Source organism: Marmota flaviventris, chromosome 8 (assembly GCF_047511675.1).
Source record: "Marmota flaviventris isolate mMarFla1 chromosome 8, mMarFla1.hap1, whole genome shotgun sequence".
Lineage (NCBI taxonomy): Eukaryota > Metazoa > Chordata > Mammalia > Rodentia > Sciuridae > Marmota > Marmota flaviventris.
The window spans coordinates 111,007,748-111,021,451 of record NC_092505.1 but is presented as its reverse complement, the minus strand read 5'-3'; the positions used below and the strand labels follow the sequence as shown (position 1 = coordinate 111,021,451).

Genomic DNA, 13,704 nt, shown 5'->3' with positions numbered 1-13,704 from the left:
GCTGGGATTTGAACCCAGGTTACTCATACTCCTCAGCTCTGCTGTTCTCCAGGGGCCTGTGCACCTCACGGAGGAGCTAGCCCTGGGTGACCTGGCTAAGGGCTGAGCGAGGGCCCTCAGGTCCTGGAAGACAGCTAGAGAAAGCATGGAGCGCGGCACAGGAGGGGGAACAGACTGTCCTGACTGCGCCTCGCCCCTGAGGTTTGGACTTCCCCACGGACTAAAAACTTGGCCACACGATCTCTGTACGATCTCTATGAGCCCCACGTTCTGAAAATCTCAGTTCACAGTTAGAGCTTGGGTGGGGACATCCGTGTATTTTACAGCCAGGAGCACTTTGTTTGCCTCAGATCTGAAGTTGTTTGTATTCTTAAATAGCTACAACTGGGATTTAAAGAGACCTGGTTTATAGAAGGTGGCAGGTCATAGACTGAAAATTTCAGGTCCCACAGGTTGTTTTTTTGAGGTAGCTTTTGCTGAGTATAATAGAGAAAATAGAGAGTAATGATGCATGGTACTGTGACCTGAAGGGTCGCTCTTCTTTCAAACTTTGGTTTCGCTAACGTTGTGTTTCCCAGGACGTCAGTGGCAACAAGGTTCTCAGGGGGCTTGGGGAGACCAGTAAGTCTTGGTGGTGAGATGGATTTGTCAGCAGACCCAGCAGGTGCCGTTCCTGGCCTGGCCTCCCTTCCCTTGCTTCGTAGCCTGAGCTGCTTAATGAACATGGGTGCTCTGTCCAAGGATTTCGCTCTCATCCTGGGGCCAGTGTTGCGTTCTGTTGTAATCGGTTTATGACTCTTCCTGTTATCTCGGGAAGCCCTACCAGGGTGGAACGTCTCTAAGTTCCATTATGAAAAGCTGTGGGGTTGGCAGCTTGGCTTCAGAAATGACCAGCTCTCTGTCAGGGTGTCTCGGGGGCCACTAGTGGTAGCCATGTGTGTCTGGGGGAGTTAGGTGGAGGGTGTTCCCATGCAGCATTAACCCTTGCAGGACACCCTGCGGCCAGGGGACCTGACGGTGAATCCCGTGTGTTCAGACTCAGTGCTATTCCGGAGTGGCATCATCTTCGTTTGACAGACAGTTGATGGAGTCAGACATTCAGTGGAAGAGCTGCCGCTATCGATGGGGGATACTCTGCCCGTGTGACGGAGCTAGCAAGCGCTCCCTCTTTCCCGATGGCTGTGGTTTTAGGAGCTCTCTTACATGAAGTGAAAAACAGGTCAGGCATGGCTTCGATTTGCCCCTTCACATGGAGTTTGGAATGACACGAGGTTATTTATGAGGAACCCTGTTATATGTATTCATCCCCAAGATGGGACTGTCAATCATGTAGAAAGTTGTTGAAATTATTCACCATCTTTCATCACCTAGTGATGGGATAGGTTCTGGGAAATGTGTTCATCAAACCATATAAAACACATCCCTGGTGGTGCTGATCCACATCCAGAGTGGCCTCTTGTTGCAATCAAGAAGTGCAGTAGACATTGGATGTCTGAGGCTGTGCCAGTGTAACACAGTGTGCTGTTTCATGGAGAACTTAAAAAAATTTTTTTAGTAATCTTACTGGACCACCATTGTATAGCTGGTCTGTCATTGATCAAAATACCATTATGAGTCATGTGACTATATTCTTTAAACTTCTGTTCTTTCCATGCCTATATCTAGAGATAAATTGGAGAATCTCCAGCACATAAGAAAACAAATCAACCTCTGTCTTTGATACATTCACAGGCCCCAAGGGCACTGTGACACTATGGGACAGGACAGTGGTCTTCCCCACAGCTTCTTTATCCTTAAATTCTGCTTCCAGGATTCATGTGACAGTGACCTTGGAAGTTCCTTCTTTTATCCCCTCCACACCCCCCCCCCCCCCCCCCGCCCCTGGGGAAGACATTTGAGCAGCCAGTGCTCAGTGGATTTACACCGGTGACTTTAAGGTTGCCCAGAGAAGCAAAACCAATGTGAGGTTTAGAGAAAGAGGTTGGAATTGGGATTGGTCAACCGGTTTGAAGAGGTTGGCTCACATGACTGTGGGCATTGGCAGCCTGTGTAGCCGACTGGCAGGATGGAGACTAGCAGGGCTGACCTGGTAGTTGTGGCTGTGAATTCCAAAGTGTAGCAGGCTGGGGACACAGGTAGGGTTTCTGTGCCACAGCCTCGAGAAGAATTTCTCCATCTGTGGGAAGTGCCATGGTAAGGCCTCAGCTGACTGGGTGAGGCCCACCCACTGCACAGAGAGTCATCTGCTTCCCCCAGAGCCTGCCGATTCAGATGTCAGTCACACCCAAGCGTGTCTTCATACCCAGTCTCGACTGCTCTTTGACCCAACAGTGACCATCCTTGACTAGTGCAGCTGACACCTAGGATAAGTTGTCACTGTCACCTTATGGTCATGTGAGCCTTTTGACTGCTGCAAAGGAAATGGAGCTGTCACCTGTCTCCTGGGGAAATAGGTTCAGATGTGGGATAGGTTCTGCTGAAACAGAGGGCAGGTGTGGGGGTCCTTTGTGGTCCTGATAGAAGATAGAATTGAGGTGCTATTCCAGTAGCCAAACCCAGCTTACAGACTGTGTGTGTTTAGTCCATATTATGCTTTTAAAAGTGAGTTATTTGCCAATGTCTAAATATTGTGAAATTTTATAGTAGTGAAACCTAGACTTTTTACTTTTCTCAGATCTGCCATCGAGAACTCTTTCTCCTATCTAGTGCTGAGAGCACAATTACCTTGTGTCCTTGTGTAGCCCTAGTTCCTGTCGGGCTGCTATTCAGGTGCTATTGACTGCTGGGCTTTGGTTGGTGTCTGTGTCTGTGACCTGCTGCCATAAGGGAGGGTCGGGAGGCTTGGTGGGGTGGCCCAACTCAGCCTTGAATGGGCTTGGCTAAGCCGAGTGAAAGGGCTTCAGCTGACCACAGAGGCATGCAGGAGGGACTCTGGGGAGAGTCCACTGACTGGAAGGGCATGGCTGTGCGGGAACAGGAGGGATCAAGTGACTTGTGAGATGCGAAAGTGGCATGAGCTCCTTCAGAGCTCCTCTCTGCTCCACCAGCTGAGGTTGCTTCTGGTGTCCGTGGAGCCCAAGCAGGTGCGAGTCTGCCAAGCAGTGATATAGGACCCAGGTTCCCAGCAGGTGCCATGCCAATTCAGCACATGACTTGAAAGCCACAGCAGGGGAAAGGGGACAGTGACTCCCGAAGGAGGTTCTTTTGGCCAGACCTGGAAGTGGCACTGTCCTTTCTGCCCGTGTCTCTCGGGCCACACCCAAGTGCAAGGGCAGGTGGGAGACTGCACACAGTGCTGTGCTGTGCTGGGCAACTGAGGACACAGGCTGGCCAGTGCCCAGGAGCCTCTAGTATGCAATGTAACGACATGGAGCCAGCAGCCAGAGCTGCCACAGGACGTTTGTCAGCACCTCCCAGATGCTGTGCAGTGGGCCACGGAGGCTTTTGAGCACATAAGCGACGGGGCGAAAGCAGAGTTTTAGGAAATCAACCTGGGGCCCAAGGTAAAGCACAGGAAGCCCCCTGGTCAGGGAGGCAGTTCCTCCTGGGAACCAGCGTTATCCTCCATGCACAGCCGGCAGTGACATCCAGGATGTAAGTTACCCTGTGCCCGCGGCGTCATGGCCACCTTATGGGGACTTTGTCATCACCAGGAAGTGCAGTTGTTGTTTCTGTTTCACAAGATTCAAATTCTTGGATCGTTTGCAGGTAGTCACATGGATTTTGAAGAATCTGAGGATTTGAACTCAGGGAGTCAGTGCTACTTTTTATTACTGTACAATTAATAAAACAGGAATAAGTCAAATGGAAACAGTGAGTTTGAGTGAGCAATCATGAAAAGCCTTGTTAGCAATTTGAGAGTTACTGTGACTTACCTCAAACCTGGGGAAGAAACTCAGACATTTCTGCTAACAATGATCACTTCTTGGGGCACACTTGGCAAGATTTGCATTACCTGCTCACAAAATTTTTGGTCAATGCTAGACTGAAAAGGAGTGTGTCTTTGTAAACTATAAGCACTAACTAACAACCAAACCACGTATTATCTTTGATTCTTTGTCCTGATAAACACTCCAGAATACCCATCTCTCTGTCTGAAATCTTAGTCGTGATTGCAATGGGCGTACTTTCAAATGACAAACTGAAAACATGTCTGGTATTTCCAGAAATGTCTGTAGGTACCAGAGACGCTGTGTGTTGATGCGAGGTTCTGTTTTTGGCAGTGGACTGCTGGGACGGCCCCGATGGAGAGCCAGTGGTACACCACGGCTACACTCTGACTTCAAAAATTCTCTTCCGAGACGTTGTGGAGACCATCAACAAGCATGCCTTCGTGAAGAACGAGTAAGTACCGCAGGCCTGGGACCCAGGCTCCCCTGCTGCCACACTGCCTGGGCTGAGCCACAGAGCCAGCCAGCGCCCTTCCCTGGGCTCCACGTCTTGTCGCCTCCACCTGGTCCTCTCCTCCCCCAACAGGCGTCACTAAGAGATGACAGGGTTCAGCCTCTGGCTTTCCTGTGCTCTGTTTACTCCTTGCCTGTTCCCTGTGACTTCCTTGAAGATGTCCTTGCAAAGACTGGCCATGTAAATCTGTGAACCCAGGGTGTGAGGTGTCCGTGAAGGCTGGGAACTAGTTACTGTGCGGGATCCATGTTTTTGGTGTGACAGCATACTACCTGCTATCCAGGTCTGCTGAACTACCGGTGACCTGGATGTCCCGAGGGGCTGACAGTCTTGTGCTGCTGACTGACGTTTGACAGTGGTGTTTCCTCCCGGTGTGAGCTTTGCCCACACCATCGCCTCTAATCCAGGGACAGTGCGGCCTCCTATTTTGGCTTCTGGTCCTCTACTCCCTTTCCTCACTCCCGTAACAGTCATTCTTTCCTTGGGTGTTGCCCTTGGCTTTATTTTCAGATATTTACTTAATTGCATGCCCAGGCTTCTTTCTTAAGTCCAAGATTTATGAAAAATGCATAGGAAATGTTTGTTGGAGTTACCTGTGCAGAAGCCACGTGCTGAGCAGAAGGTGAGACTCGGCCACCTCGGGCTTATGGCCCTCACTGGACTCAGCAGCTCCTTTTGCCCTTGCTCCATTTCCTTTACTCTGGGGCAGCTCTGCCTGCCAGCAGCTGGGCCAGGACTCCCTAGTCCTTTTGTTGGCAGCCAGCTCCTCTCGGTTCTGCTCCCAAATTATCCGTGCCCCGTCTTGCCACCCTACCTGCTAGCTTGTCCTCTGCACCATGCCTTAGTCTTCCTTTGGAAGTAACGCACACTGTGATCCTCACCTAAACGTCCTTCAGAAGCTCCCTCGCCTTGTAGGCACTCCTGCCTGCCCTCTGTGCCTTCAGGGACCAGCCCTCAGCTCCCCCACAGGCCTGGCACCCGGGCAGCTCCCACCCTGGCAAGTGCGGGTTTCTCTGCCTGGACCCCCTTCCCCACTGTCCACCTGCTGGATTCTTCCTTGTCCTGCGGGGTCACTTACGCACTGTCCCTCTGGCAAACTGCTGACCCACCAGATGATTAAATCTTCTTTCCCCCTGTATTTAGCACCCTGAGCCTATTTCTGCTGCTAACAGCCTGTTACAGTGGTTGGTGACTTGCCATGAGACTGAACTCGGAGAAATAGGTGCTGTGTCTTAGCCACCTCTTATTCACTCTCTGTTGCCTAGCTGGTGCCTGCAATGTACCAGACAGACCAGAAAGGGTTTTTGAATTAAAGGAGCAAATTAAAATTACAGTTGCGTAAAATTAATATTTTAGAAGTTAGTAGCCTTTAAAATTTTTAATATTTGGTCTTATTAATTAACCATGAGGTTAAAATGCTATTCTAATAAGAGATCCTTGCTGTATAATTCATGGTTTCTTCTACATGCAAGAATCTTGAGCTGTAAACTCCAACCGGTCTTCTCCACAACCCTGACTTCTGCCAATCCTAGCGGAGTAGCCATGCTTTCCCAGCACGCTTCCTGAGCACCTTGGAGGACTCCCCAGCCTTGTGACTGCTCACTGCAACTTGGGAACCCTTGTAGGAAATGTGTTTTAAATTAAAAAAAAAAAAATTAATACTCTTATTTAATACATTTAAAAAATTGGGCCTTCTCCTTTTCTTTCTCACACTGTGGCCGCATCTCTTCACCAGGGTTTCTGCTGAATGATTTTTTGTTGTAGAGCATTGTCTTGTGTATTGTAGGATGGCTTCTACTCACGAAATGCCAGTGGCACCCTCTGAATTGTGACCACAAAAATGTCCTAAGACATTGACAAATGTCCCTTATGGGAGGGGACACAAAATCATCTCTTCTCCTGTTGAAAAGCACAGACTTACTCTAGCATGAGCCGATATAGGCTTTTAATAAACAGATTGATACTTTAAAATGTTATTGTTAAATTCTCTGCTGTGAATGCAAGAGATCTCAGGATTGATAGTTTGTTCTTTTCTCCTCCAAAACATTTCTGGCATACTCTAGGGAAAAAAATATTGCCTATTATTTCTAAAAATAGGGGATGCAAAACAAGAAAAAGAATCAATAAATCTGAAAGCAAAGCAATTTTTTTGTGTATTGTGCTAAAGATTGACCCCAGGGTCACTTCTGCACTGAGCTGTACCCCAGCCCATTTTATTTTTTATTTTAAGACAGGGTCTCACTAAAGTGTGCAGGCTCGACATCTCAGGCTCCGGAGTTGCAGGGATTACAGGTGTGCGCCACTGCACCCAGCTTCAGAGGAATTTCTCATTCTGAAGAAAAGAAAAATGTTGAGAGAGGAGTGCAGTTCAGCAGTGAGCCCTGGCTCCTTCTGCCATGGCCACCAGCCCCCAGGCTGTACGGTTCTCATCGTACGCCGGCTCCACATCTGTAGAGAAACCCGTATGTTGGTGGAGAATGATGCTTGCCCGTTTGTCTTAGTAAAAGAGCAACATATAATTCTATTAAAAAGGATTTTGAGATGCCTGACATAAGAGGCTATAAAATACAAGGGTTTATTACCTTATTTTATCTTCAGTAGTAATTTTCAAGCTGAGAACTGATTATTATTATTTTTTTTTTAAGAGGAAATGACTGCATTTCCTGATATGTAATGATGGCTTAGCTGATGTCTAGACTTTTGAAGAAATAATACAAAATTCTATTGTGTGAGTTTCCTTTCCTTAGGCTTCTCATTTCTTTAAAACCTTTTTTTTTTTTCTTTTAAAAGATACATAGCAAACCCACCATTATTTTCCCCTGGTGCAGAATATTAGATCAAGTCATCCCACGTGGGTTAGTCTTTTGTTCAGCCATTATCCCCTGAAAAGTGCATTTGCTCAGGAGAATTTGTTCAATGCATGTCTAACTCCCCTTTTAGAAGCATTTTAATTGTCACCACTGTGGCAGGCCATGTCGCCAGGATTGTAAGAGCACAATGAATACAGAACCATTTTCACCAATCCCTGCCTTGCCTGTCTCTGATCCTGTTGCCGTTTCCCAGGTTCCCCGTTATATTGTCTATTGAGAACCACTGCAGTATCCAGCAGCAGAGGAAGATCGCTCAGTACCTGAAGGGAATCTTCCAGGACAGGCTGGACCTGTCGTCCGTGGACACCGGAGAGGGCAAACAGCTCCCCAGCCCTCAGAGTCTGAAGGGGAAGATCCTAGTGAAGGTTAGTACTTCAGGGTTTGCAGGCAGACCCCTGATGACCCATGGAGCTGGTTCCCACATCAACTAAACCCCGGTTTAAAATGGGGATAATAAGTGCAGCAGCACACGAAGGAAGGATGTCCCTGCTCGAACGTGCACTTGATTTCAGTTTATAGCCATGCTCTCGAGAAAGGGCTGGCTGACCACCTGTGCTGGGCTGGTTTTTACTCAATAAAAACCTCTCCTCGAGCCAGGTGTGCACCATTTTAGTCTGGAAGTATTCACACAGGGGAGGAACGTGTTTAGGAGTGGGGGAAAGGACAGGAGAGGACAAGACTCCTCAAAGCCACGTCTGAAAGCATCTCGTTCAGATGCTTTTCTCCCATTTCAAGCTCTAGGAGCTGTCTGTCAAAGGAAAAAACCCATCTTCATGGTTGATCAGTTTTGGTTATGTAAGTGAGACACGCCGGCTTCTGCAGGAGCAGGCCCAGACATCCTGCCCCACGGGATGGGCCTGTGCGGAGGCATGGTGGGTGGATGAGTGACACTCACCAACAGATCACCTGCGATGGGCGCCGTCTGTCCATGCAAAGGATACCATGGGACAGTGGCTCGCGTTTCCAGGGCCTCATTCTGTGATTTCACCCCATTCCTGTGAATTTCATATTTTTTCTAAAACCACTTTGGACCGTTGTGTTGTTTTGAGATAAAATTGAAGTAGAGAGAACTAGGTTGTTAATATTCAAATGGGGTCCTGTACTTGAAAGCAGTGTGCACCAAACACTGAATGTCATCCCGGAGTAGGGAAGTCGAGAAGCTATGCCTTTCCAGGCAAATCTTTAACTGGGCTGTAAGGGAAAGATGTAAAGTGTGCCTCTTTAGAAAGCTTGTTTTTTATCCATGAAAGGAAAATTAAAGGTTAAGAACCAATTAAAGAGATGTTATCAGTCATTTGTATGTGCAGATGCATTTTGAATGAAAGCTCTAAGTGGCCCAGGAGGGAAGTCTGTTCAGGCCAGTGTGCCCAAGTCTTGTTAATGCCAACTCCTGCATTAAAAACCCATTTCTGAAACAAAACAAAACAAAACAAAAAACCATTTCTGAGCCAGGCGAGGTGGCGCACACCTGTACCTGTAATTCCAGTGACTCTGAAGGCTGAGGCAGGAGGATCGTGAGTTCAAGGCCAGCCTCAGCAAAAGCAAGGTGCTAAGCAACTCAATGAGACCCTGTCTCTAAATAAAATACAAAATATGGCTGGGGATGTGGCTCAGTGGTCGAGTCCCCCTGAGTTCAATCCCTGGTAACCCCCTCCCCCCCAAAAAAAATAACAAAAACAAAAAAACTCACGCACAAAAAAGATCATTTCTGGGTTAGAAAATAAAATGTCACCTTCGTAGTACTGTGTTTCTGGGTTTCCTCAATATTCTTCAGCCAGCAGTCAGGAGATGATGTAGAGGGAGCCCATTTGATTGTTGTCTTTCCTTTGATGGTGGGATTTAGGTGGGTATTTGATGTGAACTAATTGGGTCTCTTCTGCACGAGTTGAGTGTGGGTCATTTGGCACAGATGCCCCAGGGCATATGGGCACCAGGAGAACCAGAGGCAGGCCTGTGGCACTTGCTGGCAGGGTAGTCACAGTGTGTCGACAAGTTGTGACTGTTACACACTTTCCAACCATGCGTATACGTGCAATTACATATAACGCACAAATACATACATACATACACACACACACACACACACACATCCTGAAAAGGTAACAAGAGTTGCTTTTGAACAAAAATCATAACAAACTTGCAACTTTTCGTGGATTTTATTGCTGAAAGTAACCACTGCTCTGCGGTCCCAGTTTCCCACTTTCAGGGGTGTGACTCACGTCATTAGGTAACTGGAAGCCAAGAGGTGGCCTTTGCTCCTGTCTCTGGCAGTCTTTCCTTAATGCATGAAGTAATCTGACTCCAGAATATTATCAGAAAGGGATGCAGGAGACACCTGGGTCACTCTCATTTACTTTTCCTCTGGTCTATGATCAGATTCACGAAGTTACACAAGATTCTACCGAAGGTTATTCTTGAGTTACTTTTAGGAGTAGCACTGTTGGTAAGAGAATTAAAAACAATGTCCTTTTGCTTTTTTTCCTGTCTGCTTGATAAGTAATCATTCTCGTGTGTGTGTGTGTGTGTGAGAGAGAGAGAGAGAGAGAAAGATTGATTTCAAAAGTGGAAATTGCTGTCCCCACATTTCTAAAGTCTTGTGTAGAGGTCCCTCTTGGTATCTGCCATGGTACCCTAGATAAAGTTGACTCTGAGTGAAGGTTGGTGGGGAGTAAATGAAAGGTGTTGGTTCTTGTCTGTCCTTTCCTGGGGACAGCTGACCATCACTTAATTTATGAACCTTATTTCTGGTGCTGCCTTATGATTATAGCTACTTTTCCAGAATGTTCCCTAGAATAAAAGGAAAAGAGACTCGTATTGTAGAAGCCTTCTACATCAATAAGACCTGAAGTAATATACAGAAATAAATGTTTTAGCTGGGTCCAGGGCACACACCTGTAATCCCAGCTGAGGCAAGAGGATTGTGGGTTCAAAGCCAGACTTAGCAATTTAGTGAGGCCCTAAGCAACTTACCAAGACTCTGTTTCAAAATAAAACAGAAAAAGGGCTGGGGATGTGGCTCAGTGGTTAAGCACCCCTGGGTTTAACCCCTGGCCCCAAAAAAGAGAAATAAATGCCTTAATTTTAGGCTGTCTTGTAATTGAAATTTTAGCCTGTCTTGTAATTGATATTACACAAACTATTCCCCATCTTTTTAATATTCTAAATGCCCCTTTGTAAATTGGAGAAAATAAATTTAAGTCTCCAAATCTCAATAATCTTGATTGTGAGCATTTATTTTAGTTTAATTACGTAAGTTATCTAATCAGCTTAGAAACCGTGGCAGTGCTAAGGACCCAAGGTCTAGAGCTCTGGTATGGAGGAGGGTGTGGGAAAGAGGGTGGAGACTTCTCTGAGAACTGGCTGGGCAGTAGGCCCCCAGGAGGAGGGGAGGGTAGATTGCGGAGGGCAGCGGGCTGAGCTGTGCAGGGCAGAGGCTGGGTTGAGGTCAGCCTGGGTTGAGGTCAGCCTCAGCCTGGACGGGGTCTGGGAGGAGAGAGTGCCTGGCTGCCAGGCAAGGCCCGACCCTCCGTGTTTAGGGAGCCCCTCCCTGGGTGTGAAGGAGTCTCCTTGGAGGGGCCAGCCATGGTGACCTCTGTTTTGCAGCTTTTCTTAGCCTGGAATGTGGGCGCCCTATCCAGATGTTCTAGCCAGAGAACCTGCTGCCTTCGAAGTGGAGCTGTTAAGGCTCAGGCCAACTGCTCTCGGAGGAGTCAGGGAGGAGGCCGTGGGGTGGGCAGGGCCGGCCAGCCTCTCTGGCATCTTCCTGTTGTCTGTCGTGTGGATGGTGGGATGGAAGGCCACCGCTCCCGGGACTGTGTTAGGAATGTACCTTCACTGGGTTCGTTCTACACAGGTTTGGTGCAGGACTGTAGGCATCTGCGGCTGCAGAGCAGATGACCTCAAATACTGCAGCTCCTCAGGGGCCTGGCTGTGACTAGCTGGGCCCTCTGCTCTGGGCCTCTCCTGAGGATGTCCCTAGGGCGTCCGCTGAGGCCACAGGTGTCTCAAGAGTAGGTTCGGCGGGGGGGGGGGGGGGGGGGCTCTTCTTCAAAGATGACTGAGTGGCTGTCATTGGCGAGAGGCCTTTGTCCTGCCACGTGTTTATCTCCATAGCACAGTGAGGGTGGGGGAGAGAGGGAAGGGGACAGAGAGACTGAGAAAGGAGCGGCACAGCAGCCCAGGGGAAGGCAGAGTCGGGCAGCAAGCTAATCCCACAGTGACCATGTGTCCCCTCCTCTGTGTTGTGGGTCACTAGGTCTAGCCTAACCCAGGTGAGGAGGGGCCTGGACCCCAGGAAGCAGGGACACTGGGGGCCTTGGCCCCTTGGGCTTGAGCTTCTTCCCACTCCTGGGAGCCCGCTTCTGTTGTTTTTAAAATTTACTCCTACTTTTTCTGAATATAAATTAGGAAGTGTGGAAAAGGAGAAAGTAACTGTGATCATTCATAATACTCTTACCCAGAGATAATTATTTCTAACAATGGATTATATTTCCCTCTGACTCTTTACACCTCACTGAGTCCATACTGTGTATATGTATTGGCTCCCTTCATCAGCAGATTCAGCCAACCCTAGATCAAAATTACTTCGAAAAAGTTCTCTGTCCTGGACGTGCACAGACATCCCCTGTCATTTTTTAAAGAGTGATTTTCCATGTCATTTACACTGTAATAGGTATTGTAAACAACCTAGAGATGATTTTGTGCTAGGTGATATGCAAATAGTACCTTGTTTTATATAAAGGGCTTGAGCATCTTCAGATTTTGGTGCCCAAGTGCAATTCTGGAGCCTGTTTCTCGTGGGTCCTCAAGGATGGATGCCATTTTACAACTTGAGTGTCTCACCGTCCTGTGTGGATTTTCCTTTGTCCAGAGCCCCTGGTGTCTGGAGTGCTCTCTGAGTGAGTCAGGGATGGCCTGGTCCTGAGAACTGTGCTCAGGCTGCTCAGCAGACTCGCTGTGTTCTGGGAAAGAGAGGCTTGCTAACTGTGTGTGACTGCCGAGGGCACCTGCTACCTGCCCAGGAGAACAAGCTGCTCTGGGGGCTCAGCCTTGTCCCTTTGGGCATATCAATAAAACATCTCCCTGGGTGATGGTGAGCAGTGGATGTCATTGCTCCTAGTCCTGAAGTCCAAGGTCACGATGCTGGAGATCAAGCCAGCCATTGTGCACAGTGGCTTTTTGCCATCAGTCACCTGCCCTTTATGAGAAGCTGTTCTGATTCTTTTAATTTTTTTTTTAGTAGAATATCCCTAATTAATTTCATTTCATTGAAAGTGTATGATTGCATTTTCTTAGAAGTCCTGCCCTGCCTTATTTTGCCTCCAATTCAAACTGTCTTCCTTTTGATGAGTCTGAAGTGATGAGCCTGAGACACTTCATTTTATTTTCATTTTGCACTTTTGAAAATTGTGGTAAAAAACCCGTAACATAAAATCTGCCTATGATCTCACTGATTTTCAAGTGAACAGTTCTGCCACGTTAAAAGCACATCATTGTGTAAGTCTGTCTCCAGAACTCTTTCCAACTTGCAAATCTGAACCTCTCTGCCCTTTGGCAACAAGAACTCGGCCTTGCTCCTGCTGCCCTGGCCACCACTGTTCACTTTTGTATCTATGAATTTGACTGTTCTTGGTGCCTCCTATAAGTGGAATCATATAGAATGTGTCTTTTTGTGTCTGGCATATTTAATTTAGCACCCTGCCTTCAAGGTTCAACCAATTTGTAATATGTATCAGAATCGCAATCTTTTTAAAGGCTGAATGATATTCCACTGTGTGTGTAAACCACATTTTATCTGTTCATCTTCCAGTGGATAATTGCGTTGCTTCTGCCTTTTGCCTGTGGCAAATTTGTTTTCATTTCTAAATGGGATATTTTGATCTGTTTCAGGGCAAGAAGCTGCCTTATCACCTTGGGGATGATGCAGAGGAAGGGGAAGTTTCTGACGAGGACAGTGCGGATGAGATTGAAGACGAGTGCAAGTTTAAGCTCCAATGTGTGAGTGATGGCTGGGCCGTGTCACCCTCGGTACACTGTGGTAGAGTGGTTCTGAGTCGGTCTTCACAAATATGGTTTCACAGTGTGGGAAGGCTGAAACTCCTCCATGTCCGACACTTACCCATGTGGCCTGTTAGTGAGTGAGCAAGGGTCCTTAGGCCTCAGGACTGGAGGGCATGTAAGGCATTCACCTGACCCTCTCCAGAGGCAAAGGCCGTCCTATCGCAACACGGTTAAAAGTCAAATTCAGGTTGTAATGTCAGTGTCTTTGGTGAAATAGGTGAGTTGTGACTCTCCTCTAGCCCCACTGCACTGCTGGTCAGGGCCAGCCTCAACCCCAGCTGCCCTGGCCTGCTTCTCTAGGGGGCCCTCTCCTCCTGAAGAGAATGGACTGTCGTTCAGAGGATTTCCCACCCCTTCCAGGCCTGGACTC

General features: G+C 47.8%; 1 protein-coding gene across 3 annotated transcripts in view; it reads left to right on the top strand.

The window, feature by feature from the left end:
* Nucleotides 1–13,704, top strand: part of Plch1 (phospholipase C eta 1) — a 156,646-nt gene that overhangs the window by 108,091 nt on the left and 34,851 nt on the right. For all 3 annotated transcript variants that reach the window (XM_027933733.2, XM_027933731.2, XM_027933730.2), the window contains exons 8-10: nucleotides 4,224–4,344; nucleotides 7,468–7,639; nucleotides 13,164–13,271. In XM_027933733.2, coding sequence (XP_027789534.2) covers nucleotides 4,224–4,344; nucleotides 7,468–7,639; nucleotides 13,164–13,271 — 401 coding nt within the window. The remainder of the gene's footprint in view (nucleotides 1–4,223; nucleotides 4,345–7,467; nucleotides 7,640–13,163; nucleotides 13,272–13,704) is intronic.